We start from the raw sequence: 17,226 nt of genomic DNA, 5'->3' as shown, positions 1-17,226 counted from the left end.
AGAACTTTGAATTATGACATTTTCAATTTGGCACTCATTTTTCACTGGCTGTTGAATAGTGTGAACCGTGGGTGGGACGGTAGCGTCCCACATAGCCCTGAGAAGTTAAGAACGCATTCTTATTTTCAATGACAGCCTAGGAACGGTGGGTTAACTGCCTTGTTCAGGGGCAGAACGGCAGATTTTTACCTTGTCAGCTTGGGGATTCAATCTTGCAACCTTACGGTTAACTGGTCCAACGCTCTAACCACCTGCTTTACATTGCACTCCACGAGGAGCCTGCCTGTTACACGAATGCAGTAAGAAGCCAAGGTAAGTTGCTAGCTAGCATTACATTTATCTTATAAAAAAAACTATCATAATCACTACTTAACTACACATGGTTGATGATATTACTAGTTTATCTAGCCTGTCCTGCGTTGCATATAATCTATGCGCATTAGCGAAAAAGGACTGTCGTTGCGCCAACGTGTACCTAACCATAAACATCAATGTCCTTCTTAAAATCAATACACAAGTATATATTTTTAAACCTGCATATTTAGTTAATATTGCCTGCTAACAATTTCTTTTAACTAGGGAAAATGTGTCACCTCTGCAACAGAGTCAGGGTATATGCAGCAGTTTGGGCCACCTGGCTCGTTGCGAACTGTGTGAATACTATTTCTTCCTAACAAAGACAGCCAACTTCGCCAAACGGGGATGATTTAACAAAAGCGCATTTGCGAAAAAGCACAATCGTTGCACAATCGTTGCACAACTGTACCTAACCATAAACATCAATGCCTTTCTTAAAATCAATACACAGAAGTATATATTTTTAAACCTGCATATTTAGCTAAAAGAAATCCAGGTTAGAAAGCAATATTAACCAGGTGAAAGTTTGTCAGTTCTCTTGCGTTCATTGCACGCAGAGTCAGGGTATATGCAACAGTTTGGGTCGCCTGGCTCGTTGCGAACTAATTTGCCAGAATTTTACGTAATTATGACATAACATTGAAGGTTGTGCAATGTAACAGGAATATTTAGATTCCACCCGTTAGATAAAATAAGGAACGGTTCCGTATTTCACTGAAAAAATAAACGTTTTGTTTTCGAGATGATAGTTTCCGGATTCTACCATATTAATGACCTAAGGCTCGTATTTGTGTTTATTATAATTAAGCCTATGATTTGATAGAGCAGTCTGACTGAGCAGTGGTAGGCACCAGCAGGCTAGTAAGCAGCCAGCAGCCCTTCGCAATTCTTCAAGCATTGCGCTGTTTATGACTTCAAGCCTATCAACTCCCATGATTAGGCTGGTGTAACCGATGTGAAATGGCTAGCTAGTTAGCGGGTGCGCGCTAATAGCGTTTCAAACGTCACTCGCTCTGAGACTTGGAGTAGTTTTTCCCCTTGCTCTGCATGGGTAACGCTGCTTCGAGGGTGGCTGTTGTTGATGTGTTCCTGGTTCGAGCCCAGGTAGGAGCGAGGAGAGGGACAGAAGCTATACTGTTACACTGGCAATAATAAAGTGCCTATAAGAACATCCAATAGTCAAAGGTATATGAAATACAAATCGTATAGAGAGAAATAGTCCTATAATAACTACAACCTAAAACATCTTACCTGGGAATATTGAAGACTCATGTTAAAAGGAACCACCAGCTTTCATATGTTCTCATGTTCTGAGCAAGGAACTTAAACGTTAGCTTTCATTCATGGCACATATTGCACTTCTACTTTCTTCTCCAACACTTTGTTTTTGCATCATTTAAACCAAATTGAACATGTTTCATTATTTATTTGAGGCTAAATTGATAGTATTTATGTATTATATTAAGTTAAAATAAGTGTCCGTTCAGTATTGTTGTAATTGTCATTAATACAAATAAATATTTGTAAATTCGGCCGATTATTCGGTATCATCTTTTTTTGGTCCTCCAATAGTCGGTATCGGCGTTGAAAAATAATAAATCGGTCGACCTCTAGCTTAGACTGCCCTCTTCAATTCGAGGAAAGCCCCAAAATTTGCCAGTTGACTCCAGCCACCCAAGTCAGACTGCTCTCTGCTACGTACAGCAAGCGGTACCGATGGACCAAGTCTGGAACCAACAGGAGCCTAAACGATTTCTCCTCCCGAGCCATAAGACTTCTAAATTGTTAGTCAGCCAAATAGCTACCCGGACTATCTGCATTGACATCTTACGTAGAAATAGAATGAAACAAACAGGCATTCTATTTTTGCTCTATTATAGTGGCCACTATGCACAAAGCTACATGTACACAAGGCTACATGTGTCCATAAATAACATTCACTGAGTAAAAAAGGTAATAATCCCCCCTCACACACACACACACACACACACACGTGTTACTGGCAAGTTCAACACAACAAAAGCAATATCTTTGGGCTACACTGCACATTATTACATTGTACACTTTCTGCCTGTGGACATCTGTTCCACAATGTGCCAGCAGAGCATGATATCAATTATGCCAACAAAGGGTCTCTTTCAGGCAGAGAGAACACCAGGCATACCCCTTTTTATCCACTGTATTGAAAAAGTGAGAAAGAGGGAAAGTGTGTGGTGTTCCTTTCACTTCTATAGTGGCATCCAGCTTAAGCCAAGCCCAGCAACACTTAACTGTTTAACAAGCAACGCCTCATTTTCACCTAGTTCTCTCATTCTGAAAAATAACCACACACTGTAGAGGGAAAACATTAGCTCACAGATAGTAGTTAGTTCGTTAGAGAGTTAACATTTTACACAGATTGCCAGGGTCCAGTAAGCAACTAACATGTTATAACTTGAGGAACAGCAAGGAGTCATAACGTTACCAGTTAATACAATAGCGAATTGGTTAGGTTACTAATGTTAGCTAACCTTACAACATCAGATGCGCTAACTGACTTTATTAGCCAGCTGATTTACACACCGTAAACTAAATTATTTGATCAGATAAGTTGGCTAATGTGACTCAACATTTCTCTGGCTAGCTACCAGAGAATTCGAGCCAGCCAGTAAGATCCTTAAGAATACTTGTTCCACCACCCTCACCTCAAACTTTCCAAATGCCAGTTGTTGTTTTTCCAGTTACAGCTCATGAAGTACGCTTCATCACCTTCTCACACCCGTCACCGTGGTCAGGCATCACACCTACTTCTTCGTTATCGTTCAGGGGAAGCGCAAACTGCCTTTCCACTCTCCCACCGTCTTCTCAGAGCGTGCGATGATGAAGTAACTAGCAAATTGGTTGTCTCTTCGCTCTTCAGTCGCGTGCTGCTTCTGTTATGTGAACGATTGGCTGAGCCTTGGATACAGCCAGTATTGCGCCAAATGCGAATCACTCGTTCGCTTACAGCCAGCAGTGATCCAAAGTCGTCGCCCTCCCCCTCAACTTCTCATTGGATCTACACAAATCACGTAGGCAACCTATTTTGGATTCAAAACGGCAGATTTCGCCAAAAGGTGACTAGTTTGCGTCCCTATCCACAAGTTTCAGGAGACTCAGCTGAAGTCGATACTGTTGATGTGTCAACTTCTGTTTGGTAGTTTTTTTTCTCCTAGATTTAGGCCAGTTCAAAACCTTGATTCTCATGATGTGCGTTTGACTGTCCTTTGCCATCTATGAATGCGTTACTCAATCCGTTACTATGGGCTTTACTAGTAAAGGCCAAAAATCTATATTTTATCCAATAATGTATTTGATACCTAAAAAGGGGTCCTAAAATTCTAATAGGTAAATGGTCCTTGGTATAACCATCTTAAAACAATTCCATATGTTAACTAGTATAATTTAAGAGGGCAATCCATAAGCGCAGACAAAGGATCTGAAAGGAGGAATGGTCTAAGATCGCTCCCAATTTGTTCTCCAACTCATACAATATTTTATATAAAGCCTCAGTGCCATTATCCTCACAAGGTGAGGTATTGAAAACAGGGGTGTCAAATAATTCTGTTCTCTGAGCGATTGTATAAAATAATTTCACATTTTTTTTGTATACAATATAGCTCTGCATTTTAATTATTCAGTTGTCATTTTTGCTTGGCTTTACATCTGGACAAACTACACCTCTTCGGACTGGGAGATCTGGGGCTTAAAACCTGTTGGGGATGGGGGGCAGTATTGAGAATTTTGAAAAAAATATGCCCATTTTTAACTGCCTCCTACACCAACTCAGAAGCTAGGATATGCATATTATTAACAGATTTGGATAGAAAACACTGAATTTTCTAAAACTGTTTGAATGGTGTCTGTAAGTATAACAGAACTCATATGGCAGTCAAAACCCTGAGACAATTTCTATCTGATGTGTTGAATTACTTTTAAGCCTATGCCATTGAAACACATAGGGACGTATTAATCATTGAGCACTTCCTATGGCTTCCACTAGATGTCACCAGTCTTTACAAAATGGTTTGAGTCTTCTACTGTGAAAACTGACCGAACAAGAGACTTGGAACGTTGGTCATAAGCGGATGGCCGATATGACTCTGGCGCACGAGTGCATGTTTGGGTACTCTCGTTCCAATACGTTTTAAAAGAGAATGCAATCGTCCGCCTTGAATATTATTGAAGTTCTGATTGAAAAAGGCCCTAATGATTTATGCTATACAACGTTTGACATGTTTGAACGAACGTAAATATTTTTTTTCCCTCTGATGAAGACAAGTCCGGCGGGCGTCGTTCATGTTTTTGAGTAGCCTACAGGACGCGCTAACAACACGGAGCTTTTTGGACATAAATTATGAGCTTTTTCGAACAAAACTACATTTGTTATGGACCTGGGATTCATGGAAGTGCCTTCTGATGAAGATAATCAAAAGGTAAGAGATTATTTACATAGTATTTTTGATTTTAGATCTCTCCAACATGGCGCTTAGTCTGTATCGCAAAGCCTATTTTTCTGGGCGCAGTACTCAGATTATTGCAAAGTGTGATTTCCCAGTAAAGTTATTTTTAAATCTGGCAATGCGGTTGTGTTCAAGAGATGTTAATCTATAATTCTTTGAATGACAATATAATATTTTACCAATGTTTTCGAATAGTAATTATTTAATTTGTTGTGCTGATTGACTGGCGGTATTGGAGGGAAAATATTTCCTCAACATCAACGCCATAGTAAAACGCTGTTTTTGGATATAAATATGAACTTGATAGAACAAAAAAAATGCATGTATTGTCTAACATAATGTCCTAGGAGTGTCATCTGATGGAGATTGTCAAAGGTTAGTGCATCATTTTAGCTGGTTCTGCTTTTGGTGACGCCCGTCTTTGCATTGACAAAACATTACACAGCTATTTTCAATGTACTGTCCTAACATAATCTAACTTTATGCTTTCGCCGTAAAGCCTTTTTGAAAATCGGACAACGTGGTTAGATTAAGGAGATGTTTATCTTTCAATTATGACATTTAATTGTTTTCAAATTTGGCACCATTGATATTTCACCTGCTGTTGATAGGGTGTACCAGGGGTGGGACGCTTGCGTCCCACGTTCCCAGACAGGTTAATCAAGTGCCTACTGCGCCGGCCAATCGGATAGCTCAAATCGTTGTGCCTACAGCTTCCACTACCCCGGCCACAGCAAAGTTTGATACCAGCCTACCTGAGATTTCATAACAGTCTCAACCCTGACCAGAGTGAGACTGTCAAAGAATACAGCAAAGAGTTGCTGTTTTTTGGAGTGTGTTCATGTATTCATGTTCACGTATTGATGCCCTGCATTTTTATTGTTAGTAGCTTGTCGTGTCCATTTTAATATCAAATAATTTTCTCACTTTCTCTGGTCATGGAAACAACATGAATCTGTGCATGAGGCAGATGCAGTGTGACTCAACTTTCACCATCAGGTGGAAGACAGTGCCGCCGCCCCCCCCCCCCCCCCCGTCAGTCTCACCAGGGGAAAGTAAGGAGAGAGCAGGGACCGTGAGATGAAACGCTCTGCTGCCCTCTCCCTTGGCTGAGACTAATGCAGTGTTCAAAATAACTGGGAACTTGGAAATGGTTGACTTCTGAGCTCCTTGAATGCACCGATTTTCCAACCTGAAGATCATGATTTGACCTATCCCTTCCCTCCCCCCTCTGAGAGGTAGATCTCTGCTTTCTTTTTGACTGCAAAAGTGATCGACTGAAAATGTTGGTGCCCGTTGTATTATGGTATGCTAATAGCTGCACCCATAGCTAAGGCTAGCATAAACAGAAAAGTTGCAAATCTGATGTTATCACTAGACCTATTTTACTAATGTAAATCCACCAAGTGTGCAACATTGCTGACACCCTCTAAAGACAGGCAGTTTATAGCATACAAGATGGGAATAGTTTACAGGCATGCAACAAAGTCTGGGAAAAAGGTCATTACTGTCAGAATGACTTGAAGAATTTACTTTTTAATGTAGCAGCATGAAGATCAGCCTTTAAAAGGCTGAATAACTGATACAATTAGGCATAGCAGTCATTTTCTGATCCAAGTTACTGAAAACGAAATAAATCAATAATTCCAATTCGCAACAGGTTAAGCAGAAAAATGTTGGTTCAGGCTCTTATCTAAGATATAATAGCCTAGACAACATATTTGAAAACAGTATTCCCTCTCAATCCTTGATTCCAGCTTTTGTGCCTAACTGGTTGAGACATATGCTTGACAGACACCCAAGCAGAGCATTAGGGGAGAGAGAAAGAGCACAAATTCAAATCAAGACCATCTAAACAAAATGTGAAAGGTTTAATTGCAAAAATCTCCCAATTTTAATGCTATGAGCACCATTTTAGCCAAATCACCAAAATGTTATAATATTGTCAATAACCTGTAGATTAAGATGTCTTGGAATATTTCAATAGGACAGAAGCAAAATATGTTTTCAATGATTAAGAATACAACAAATGAAAATCAAAAGTTATCAGCATACAATGGTTCTGAATACCATTGTCCAATCATACAACAAAAAAAGAGATCAAGCATCCACTCATCAAAAGCCAGGAAATATCACGTTACAAATGTATTTTGTTTTGCATTTATTACCGTAATGACTATTCAGATTAGACCAGTTTAAAGACCGGTTACTTCTCTAGTCTAGGTTCCAGCGTTGAAGTATATCTAAAATTGAACCATAGACAATTAACATTAGCTATAATGAAATCCATGTTGCTTGAATTCTGTCCACCTGTTCTGCATAGGCTAGTAGTCAATGACTTTGCTTGAACACTTTTGTGGAACCTAAAATGTAGGCCAACACCTGCCCCACTGACCATGAAAGAGCTGCATCGTGAAATGTCATATGTCTGAGAGGAGGCAAAGAAAGCTAATGGCACAGACCGCAATGAACGCCATGTTAACTCTAGTCACAAGTCAATATGAAACATGAGGGGTCATTCTAAGACATTATAGTTGTGCAGTTATTAACTTAGAGCAGCGTACAGTATTGTAGGTGTAACATTAACGACAGTCAGTGTGGCACATGATTGAAAAACGGAGGCCTAGTTAACCGGACACCATATAGCAACTACAGCACTGTGTTAACGTTCCAATCTGAAAAGTAGACCAACACAAAGTCAGAAGTGATTCAGTGCACTAGTAGCAGCTAAATCCAGCTGTGATGGTATTGATACACGCTTAAACATGCTCATCTAGCCCTTCCTAGGATAGCGAGAATACATATCACAGCAAAAACAGACGGAGCAAACCCACAAGGCCCGTCAGAGCCAGTAGGACCATTTCCTTTACGTTGTTAGCATTTATCCTGCAGTAAGAAGCTATTCCAAATTATAGCAGGAAACCGAAGTAGAATATAAAGCATGTCTGCCCTTCCAAAATGACAAGTATGCTTATATTAGTCCTTAGGCAATAGTCGGGTCTAAAGCGATGAAATGGAATGACACTCAACCAGGTCTTTGTAATGGTCTCCCAACCCCACCCTGCCCGTCTGGCCTCGCATGTCTGGGATATGCTTAGCTATTCTAACAGAAAAGAGAACATTTTAAATTAAATTCGCGTGCACTAACCAAGTTACACAATAACAATGCTCCCAAACAATGTGACTTCACCCGAATGAGATAAAAACACAACATTATCCAAAAGCGTGAATGGTTGACAGATCGGGAGATTGTTAGGGTGAAAACCCAATTTCACGTGCGATGAAAAATGTTAGCCATCATAAGAAATTGCTTGCTTCCAGTAGGTAGCTACCGTTCACTTAAAGTATTTTGGGATAAACAACTAAAACAGGGGAGTGGACGACTTTAGATGAGATTCCTTTGTTGTGACTAATCCAAGCCATTTTGCGCAACCACAAACCAGGTCGGAACATGACAGTCAGAATTATTCTAGTATGAGCCAATTTGTTAGTTTCTTGGATTTAAAAAAAAATGTACTATAGCATTACATGTTATGTAATAATCAGCACTGATGCATCCGTTTAAATAAATGGTGCCAGTTCACTATATTAACTAGCTTCTTGCTGATGTGTCAAGTAGGTGGTCTGCATCATCTTTACAAAGCCAGCTATCTAGTTAACATTATTGCCAATTAAGTTAACAAGCAAGTACTGAAACGTCTATTTAAATAACGCTTTACCAAGACAGATTTAAAAACCAGATGAGCCTTAAAAATGATTGACTACTCACGGGATGGTGCTGGAGGAGTCGCAATCGCTTCTTTCTCTGGAGCTGCTTCTCGTACTGGACCTGCTTCTTTTGCCGAGGGATATGGTCTGATGAGTTCTGGCAAAGAGTCTGCATCCAAACAATTAAGAATCACTGGTGCTGGAATTATTTCTGCCGACTCTTCCTCTGATGGAGTTGAATCTGGAATCACCTCGTCGTGTGTCAGTTGTCCCGTGGCACTCTCTGTGGTGGTGGTCAGTAGCGCTTCCTCGTCCTTCGTAAATTTGATTATATCCTCGGGGTACGAAGCCTTGTGCCTCTCAATAGCATCATGTGCTCCGCCAACTAAGTCTACAATATCATCGTCGCCAAATGTAGCTGTGGCCTCGTTGTTGCCATAATGATTACCGTATTGACTGTATCTACTCATTTCGTCTTCGGATAAAGTTTGTACTTTGCAGGGCACGTTCACTGAATAACTACGAACACTCAAAATACGCTCGTTGAATTTTCTCAGGCTTTTTGGGTCCGAATTAAACTACTGTTACAGAAGTACGACTCGACCACTGCCACGGAACAACCGAATAGCTCGTGTGAGTCGCCTACTACACCTAGCCCCTTCACCAGAATGTTGAAATAGATAAGCAAGAGTTGAGTGACCAATAACTACCGAATACCCCTGAGCGATGCCACCTGTGACCAATAAGGTGTTGGGGAATCGCTGCATTTGTTAACACCCCTTTCACAAACCTGGCACAGTGAGGGGATTCGATTATCTGGCCCGGGTTATGTGTGTGAGGAGTTTATACTGGGTGGAAAGTGTACGCATTCGTTTTGGAACTTGGCTGCCTCCCAGGCGTGAGCCAGGAGCCCCATTTAAAGCCCACAGCGAAAATAAAAAGAGGTGAAGCACTTAAGAGATTGTTGCCTTGCCTTCTATTTTGCAGGCAACGTTTCTTCGCCGCAATGAGCCTGGGGGCCCTTTCCAATGCTTATTGCTTACACATGACAGATCTTACAACACCTGTGTAGGCTAACTACATAATACGTTATAGCAATTTGTAATTCATGACAATTACAACTAATTACGAACTACTTTTTTATTATTAATATATATATTTTCCCTGATTTTTCAGGGGGCGCTGCAGCACCCTTCTTACCCTTCGAACACACCGACTGCTTTATTGCGTTTCGATACACCAGAAGTACATTAATTTCCAATGGAACACTGCGTTTGCCTTGCAGCATTGCGTTGCAGAGGCAGTTGCTGTGCGTTCTGTGTGCGTCGACTTGACAGAAAGTAGCAAAATGTGAATGTTTAATTTTTGTTGCACACATATCCAGTAAACAAAAATGTGGGATTACATAATAAAAACAGTTTGACTGGAGAATTTCTTGAAATTTTTTTATTCATTTATTTGCCAAGTATATTATTTATTCGATGACATCCACAAATTAATTGTGAGAGCCTATAATATAATTTCCCTCCAAAATGCAGCTTTGGAGCGAAATGCATAATAGTCAAGATAGCAGAGTCGGCTCTTTCAACAATGAGACCAACGTTGAGGAAGGTGGTCTTGATCATGCTGTTGGGCCGGGACCATCCCCGCCGAAAGCGCAGGTCTGTGTGGGTCCAGAGATGGTTAAAGTCCCGAAAGCAGGCAGGGGAGTTCCACCGTCTCATTCAAGAGCTTCGACTGCTTGGAGAGGAATTCCGAAGTTACTTTCGTCTGGACCGAAGCCAGTTTGATAACCTGCTTCAGATGGTTGGAGCCAGGATCATCTGGATGGATACCAACTACCGGGAGTCCATCAGCCCAGTTGAACACCTGCCGATTTGTCTCCGGTAAGCTACATTCTAGTACATTTTTAAAGCCTTTGATACCGTAATTGATTGATATTTGATACATTGTTTTTATGTGCAACCTAGCTAGCTAGCTAGCTAAAGGGCTCTCTAGTTAATAGTCCCTATTTGACATCAGATGTACTTTTACAGAATGTTCATTAGGACTATAACTTTTCCCAAAGTTGGTTTAGAATCATTTTTTAATTATGCAATGTTACCAAATGAAAAGAAAATTGGGGTGCCTTCTGCTCTGATGAAGGTAGGCTAGTCTTCTCCAGGACCCATTGTTGTGGGTCACCTTAACTAGCCACATCTGGCACATTCCCACTACTAAACTGACCTGGCAATCCTACTATTGTGGACACTTGTCTCCAAGCAGAATTTTTTGTGTTGTTTCCCTGTAGCTGTCAGCAGTTGTGTCAAAAAGACACGGTTTTGAGGATACTGCGAAAATCATTCTCTCCTCCATGTGTCCAACCGCATGCTACCATCTGCAAAAGATACCTGCATCAGTATAGTTGCCTAGCTGCGCAAAATGTTACGTAGCAGTGATGCAAAGACACGCTTCGAACACACCGACAGCGTCTCTTTGCATTTTGGTACACCAGAATTACATTCATTTCCAATGAAACGCTGCGTTTGCCTTGCAGCATTGCGTAGCAGAGGCAGTTGCAGTGCGTTCGGTGTGGTGCATACGTTGATTTATCGAACGTATTGTAGCGACCTGCACAGACAAATGTGTGTAGTGTGTTATACTATTAGTTGGTTGTGTTGTACTTACAAATACCTAGTGTTCGCGGGGTCCGACATGCCAATCAACCTGCTATCTGCCAGTCACGGGAATGCCTGGAATGTTCTGATGCCGGGCATCCTGGTGGTTGGCGGAGTGACGTGGGGAATTGAGCATTGCAAATTAAGACCATGTTTAGCCGTTGTTCTCTCTCTTGAAGGGAAATTGAGTCCCTAGAGAAAGCAAGATCAAGATGGGTGTCAGGAGTGGGGCAGCAGTATTATCTTAAGGAGACGTATACTTGGAAAACGGAGTAGGAATGGAGGGAGAAGAAGTCTAAGAGAGAGGGAAGAAGAGGGTGCGTTGAAGAAGAACGGTAGAAAGTGTAAGCAGAGGGAGCTGAAGAACCGAGGTAAAGCCAGTTTCAGGTTGGATATTCGACGGATATTCGCCTGTAGTCTTCTTTAAGTCCACAAACAGCAGTTAGGGACCATCAACATAGTGGCAAATCAAATTTTTCAAATTTCAATAGCTATTTAACTAGGGTGACCATATTTTAATTTTCAAAAAAGAGGACATGTCCGGGAAAAAGAGGACGTATGGTCACCCTAGTTAATTTACCTGACGAACTCTCTACTTTAGCTGCAATTTTGTGTTTTGCAGAGCTTATGTGGGCTTCTAGGTCGCTAGCACCTTTATTTGACACTGACGCGTACGTGCCAGCTTTGCAGGTCATGCATTCTGCTTCACACGGATCCCGACCAAGACGAAAACACAGGAATTTTCTCTGTAAATCGTCTGTGAATTTACATTTTTGTTTGGCCATTTTTACGCTGTTCTGGAGCCATGTGCCACTGTTGACAAGCAAGCTGCTGCTCTGTCTATTGGCTGTTGCCATGGTGAGGGTAATGATTGAGATGCAGTTTGACCAATGTTTGCGTAGGCCGACATGACCCACCAATGGTGGCGTGTGAGAAGGCGGGACCTAAAGAGAAAGGTCAAAGCAATGCAAAACCCCAAAAACGCACACAATGAATGGCGACTGTAGAAAGCAAAAGCCAAATCAAGGACATTTTGGGCGATTTAGAAATCCCGGCCGGACGCATTTTTTAGGTCCAAAAAGAGGACATGTCCGGGAAAAAGAGGACGTATGGTCACCCTAATTTAACCATTACTCCTAAAACTTTCAAAACTGGTTCTAGCTAACCCGATGGCATAGACACACATTGCACGCATTTATTTTTTGTTGATTTACATCTCACACTATTTTAAATTATTTATTTACATTTTTGAATTTCAATAGCTCATTGGTCATATGACCTACAGGACTCAAACAAGGTCCAGAATGTCCACTGACTACCCTTCTATGTTGCACACCCTTTAGTTTGTCCATTTTCATCTCACAAGATTGTACATGAATTTAATAAAATGTAAAATTTCAATAGCTCCTTGGTCATGTGACCTAATGACTTCAAACAAGGTTCAGAATGTCCACTGAATACCCTTCTATTTTGCACACCCTTTAGTTTGTCCATTTTCATTTCACATGATTTTACATGAATTTTTCAAAATCTAAAATTTCAATAGCTCCTTGGTCATGTGACCTAGGGACTTCAAACAGGGTTGTGATATACGTTTCAGTAAGATTGGATTTTTAACATTTAAGAGGTATTTGGGTGTGCGAGACTTGACATCAGAAGAGTTACAGGGGGGGTTAAGTGGTGATGTCCCATCCTTTTCAGGATGATGGCATGAGGTAGGAATAAATACATTTAATTTGTGGAGTAGGGTGGTGTTCATTTTATTTTATATAATTTTGAAATTAGTGAGTGTTGTGTTAGATCGTACAGTATGTACTCCAGCCTAATAGGTGGCGGTAATGCAACAAATTGGATGCCAACCGCCGTTAAACCTCATAGAAGAAGAAGTTCTCCCTCTTAAGTCTGGTCTTCACAAGTGAAGGTCATGGTTGTTCTATAGGGTATATTTCATTTATTTGGTTTGGGCTACGGCCAAACAATAGCCTGTGTGGAGTTGGGTTAATAAACCATAAATTCGTAAACTCAATCCTCTGTCTGGACAATTGTTCCTTTATGATCTAGCTAGGTCATTACATTGGTGTCAGAAGTAAAAACATAGAAAAAAGTTAGCCAGCTAGCTAGCTGACTACTGTGGCTAGCTAATGTACGTGAAAATGGGGGTTGAAAATGCTTTGAAGGAATCCGAATGTGAAGGTGGGGGTAGGGGACGATTATCGCCAAGGAGGTGTGTGTGCATGGACGTCGGAGGATCTGGCTGAGGAGATGGCCAGGGCATTGGATCACAGAGGCCGCTTGAGGGAGACCACTAGAATGATGGCGGCTGAAGCGGGCATGAGTGCCTCATCGATTGTGCTTCGCTCGGATTCTGGTGGGCGGACCGAAGGGGTGACATTGACGCTGCGGGACGAGGAGTCTGCGGCTCAGGATGTAAACAAATATGGCGGCGCCCAGTTCCCGAATGTGTCTGTTAAGACCCCGAAGTACTCCGGTAAGGCGGATTGGGAAGCTTTTCATGCTCAGTTTGGGGGGTGGTCGAATGAATACAGGGCGCTGCAGTTGGCTTTGTGCCTCACGGATGATGCTCTGTCCTGTTTGATATTGATTATCCCCGAGGACAGATGTGATTATGGGGCTTTAGTGGGAGCACTGAGGAGGCGCTTTGGACAGTGTATAGCCCGGGCTACTGTGCTCCGAACTGAGTAATAGACGCAGGAAGCCTGGAGAGCCACTACGGGCGCTAGCTAATGACATTGAGAGCCTCTCTCGGCGGGCATATGCTCACATGCCCCCCTCCGTGTAGAGCGAGCTAGCACGAGACCAGTTCATACAGGCGCTCTCTCCTACAGACCTGCGCATACAGACCCAGCTGGCTCATGAGTCATTGCAGATAGCCTTGGAGATGGCTTTGGAGAGGGAGTTCGTGTGGGCTGGGGTTTCAGCTGGGCCTTCAGTGGTGGTGCAAGGAGACAGACCCACTGTGCGGGCTGGGGGGCAGAGCAGCCCAGAGCTGGAAAGCCTGCATGGGTGGCTGAAATGACTGAACTCATTTGTGCTGTGTCGCTACAGGCGGTACAGAACACACGCCCTGGTCCCAGGGTCTGCTGGGGATGTGGACAGCCAGGCTATCTGCACCAGGCTTGCCCCATGTCCCCCAGAGCTCAGGGAATCAGCTCGGGGTCCGCATAGACAGGGCAGTGTGGACCCCTGGCTCTCTTTCAAGCAGATGGAGCCTGTTGTCGTGGTGGGCCGGACCTGTGTTCGAGACTTTTGTCATGCCCCTGTCACTGTGGAGGGGGTGCCCTGCTTTGCCCTGGTGGACACTGGGTCCACAGTAACCCTGGTGAGACCGGATATTGTGCCAGGTTGGACTCAGTTTGAGCCCACAATTGTGCAGCTCCGCACAGACACAGGTGAGCTGGCACCCATGAAAGGGAAGGGAATAATGCCTCTGACAGTAGGGGGCAGGACTTTGCGTCATCCTGTGTGGGTGGCGGCTGTGCAGGACCCTTGTATCCTGGGGTTGGACTTTCTTAGGAGCACAGGCTGCCAGTTAGACCTAAATGGGGGTACACTGAGCTTCCAGGGAGGGCTGGCAGTCACCATGGCCCCCCCCCCAATATCACATTCACTCAACCCAACAACCCCTTTACTCCAACAGTTAAAGCAGCAGAGACTCATGGCTGCCCCCCCTCCCCCACATCTGTGTGTGACTTTTCCCCAGCCCCCCTGTCGCCTACGGCTGTGTGTTACATTCCCCCAGCTACCTCCACGACATATCCTTCCGTGAGCCCAGGCCATGCCCCCTCAGCCCAGCTACCCCAGATGGGAGAGGACAATGTCTGTAGTGAGGAAGATATGGGGGAGGAACTGTGTTGGTCTTGACCCCGAGCAGCAGGAACGGTTGTGGCAGTTGCTGTTTGAATTCAGAGAGTATATCAGCAGTGTCTGATATACCTCAACAACATCCTGGCCCATGGCAGCTCCTTCCAGTCAGCCCTGGTGGAGCTACGGTGTGAGCTGGAGAGGGTGGCTGCCGCAGGCCTGAAGCTCCACCCCGAGAAGTGCCACTTCATGAGGAGAGAGGTATCCTTCTTGGGCCACCAAGTGGGGAACGAGGGTATCAGCACCATGGAGGACAAGGTAGGGGCTGTCCGAGACTGGCCCACCCCCACCAACCAGGATCAGCTGAAGAGCTTCCTGGGCCTGGCCTCGTACTACACGAGGTTTGTACGGGGCTTCTCAAGCGTCACTGCTCCCCTGAACCGCCTGCTACCGAAGAACAAGGCCTTCACTTGGACAGTGGAGTGCGAGGAGGCCTTCAACACCCTCAAACGTGCACTGATTGTGGCCCCCGTGCTTGCCCCCCCTGACCTCATCTTGCCCTTTATCTTGGACACAGATGCAAGCTCCTTTCTGTTGTGGCTTCCATCAAAAACTTCAAGTATTACCTGGGTGGCCTGCCCTTTACTGTAAGGACTGACCACTCTGCTCTCCAGTGGCTCATGTCTTTCAGAGAGCCAGAGGGACAGGTGGCACGCTGGTTGGAGGAGCTTCAGCCTTACAATTTCACAGTGGTGCACAGGGCAGGGGCACACCACTCCAACGCCATGTCCCGTCGGCCCTGTTCTGCAGACGGGTGTGAGCGGAGAGAGGGCCCGTGAGATAGAGCTGTGTGCGGAGGAGGGGGTCTGTGCCACAGTGTTTTGGGGCGAGCGGGCCTGTCTGCTGCTGTGAGCTGCAGACTGTCGGTGGCTGAATGGGGGCAGCAGCAGGGATGGGACACAGACCTACAGCCGGTGCTACAGTGGGTAGAGGCACAGCTGAGGCCACTGTGGGAAGAGGTGGCAGTGCTCTCACTCACGACCAAAGGGTTGTGGTCAAAGTTTGAGAGACTGCGGCTGGCTGATGGCGTGCTGCAGTGGGCATGGAAGGAGTCAGCTACAGGAGAGGAGAGGTGGCAGGTGGTGGTCCCAAAAGCACTGCGGGAGGCTGTGCTCCAGAGCATAGGGGGGTGGGGACCGGACACTTTGGGGTCACAAACACTCCGCTGCCTCCATTAGGGCTTTTACTGGGGACAGCACAAGAGGGATGTGGAGGACTTTTTCCGCCACTGTGACAACTGCACAGCTAGAAAGGGCCCACCGGGTCGCTCTCATGCTCAGCTCCAACAGTTCCCAGTTGGGGCTCCCATGGAGAGGGGGGAGTTGATGTAGTTGGGCCGTTCCCCACCACAGACAGTGGAAACCGCTGGGTGCTCACGGCCATGGACTATTTCACAAAATGGCCCGAGGCCTATGCTCTGTCTAACCAGGAGGCAGAGACCATGGTCAACGCCCTGACAGCGTGGGTGTTCAGTAGGTTTGGAGCTGCGGAGTCCATCCACAGCGACCAAGGCAGAAACTTTGAGTCCCGTGTGTTCGCCACCATGTGTGAGAGGCTGGGTATACACAAGACCCGCACTGCTCCTCTCCATCCTCAAAGTAATGGCCTTGTGGAGCGCTTCAACAAAATGCTTGGACAGCAGCTGGCCATCGTCTCTTCCAAACACCAGTGTGACTGGGACAAGCACCTGCCTATGGTCCTCATGGCATGCCGCTCTACTGGCCAAGACTCCACCTCCTGCATGCCTGCCCTCCTCATGCTGGGGAGAGACATCCGCACCCCTGCGGAGATGACGTTTGGTCAACCCCTGGATAGCCCTCCTGTTCCCCTGGGGCCGGAGTATGCCCGGAGACTCCAGGACCTCCTGGAGACAGCCCACACCTTCACCAGAGAGCAGCTGGTGAATGCAGGTGTGAGGCAGAAGAGGAACTATGACGTGCACACCCAGGGAAGGCACTTTGTGGCTGGGGAGCTGGTCTGGGTCTACAGCCCCCTAAGGAAAAAAGGCAGATGCCCCAAGTTGGACAGTCACTGGGTGGGACCCTGCAGCGTCCTGGAGAGGGTAGAGGAGGTTGTTTACCAGGTGCAGCTTCCTCCCAGGGGGAGAAAGGTGGCACTGCACCGGGACACGTTAGCTCCAT

The 17,226-nt window shown here is 44.8% G+C and overlaps 1 protein-coding gene across 4 annotated transcripts in view; it reads right to left on the bottom strand.

Moving 5' to 3' along the window:
• LOC115153311 (reticulon-4) overlaps positions 1–9,214 on the bottom strand; it is a 36,863-nt gene extending 27,649 nt beyond the window's left edge. The window contains exon 1 of one of the 4 annotated variants that reach the window (XM_029698627.1): positions 8,608–9,214. In XM_029698627.1, coding sequence (XP_029554487.1) covers positions 8,608–9,016 — 409 coding nt within the window. In that variant the 5' untranslated portion in view covers positions 9,017–9,214. The remainder of the gene's footprint in view (positions 1–8,607) is intronic. The other 3 variants (XM_029698628.1, XM_029698629.1, XM_029698630.1) reach the window with 3 other exon arrangements.
• Between the last annotated feature and the right edge of the window lie 8,012 nt (positions 9,215–17,226).

The sequence above is a fragment of the Salmo trutta genome, chromosome 18, assembly GCF_901001165.1.
Source record: "Salmo trutta chromosome 18, fSalTru1.1, whole genome shotgun sequence".
Lineage (NCBI taxonomy): Eukaryota > Metazoa > Chordata > Actinopteri > Salmoniformes > Salmonidae > Salmo > Salmo trutta.
Note: the sequence above shows the minus strand (reverse complement) of the source record. Positions and strands in the feature narration are given on the sequence as shown.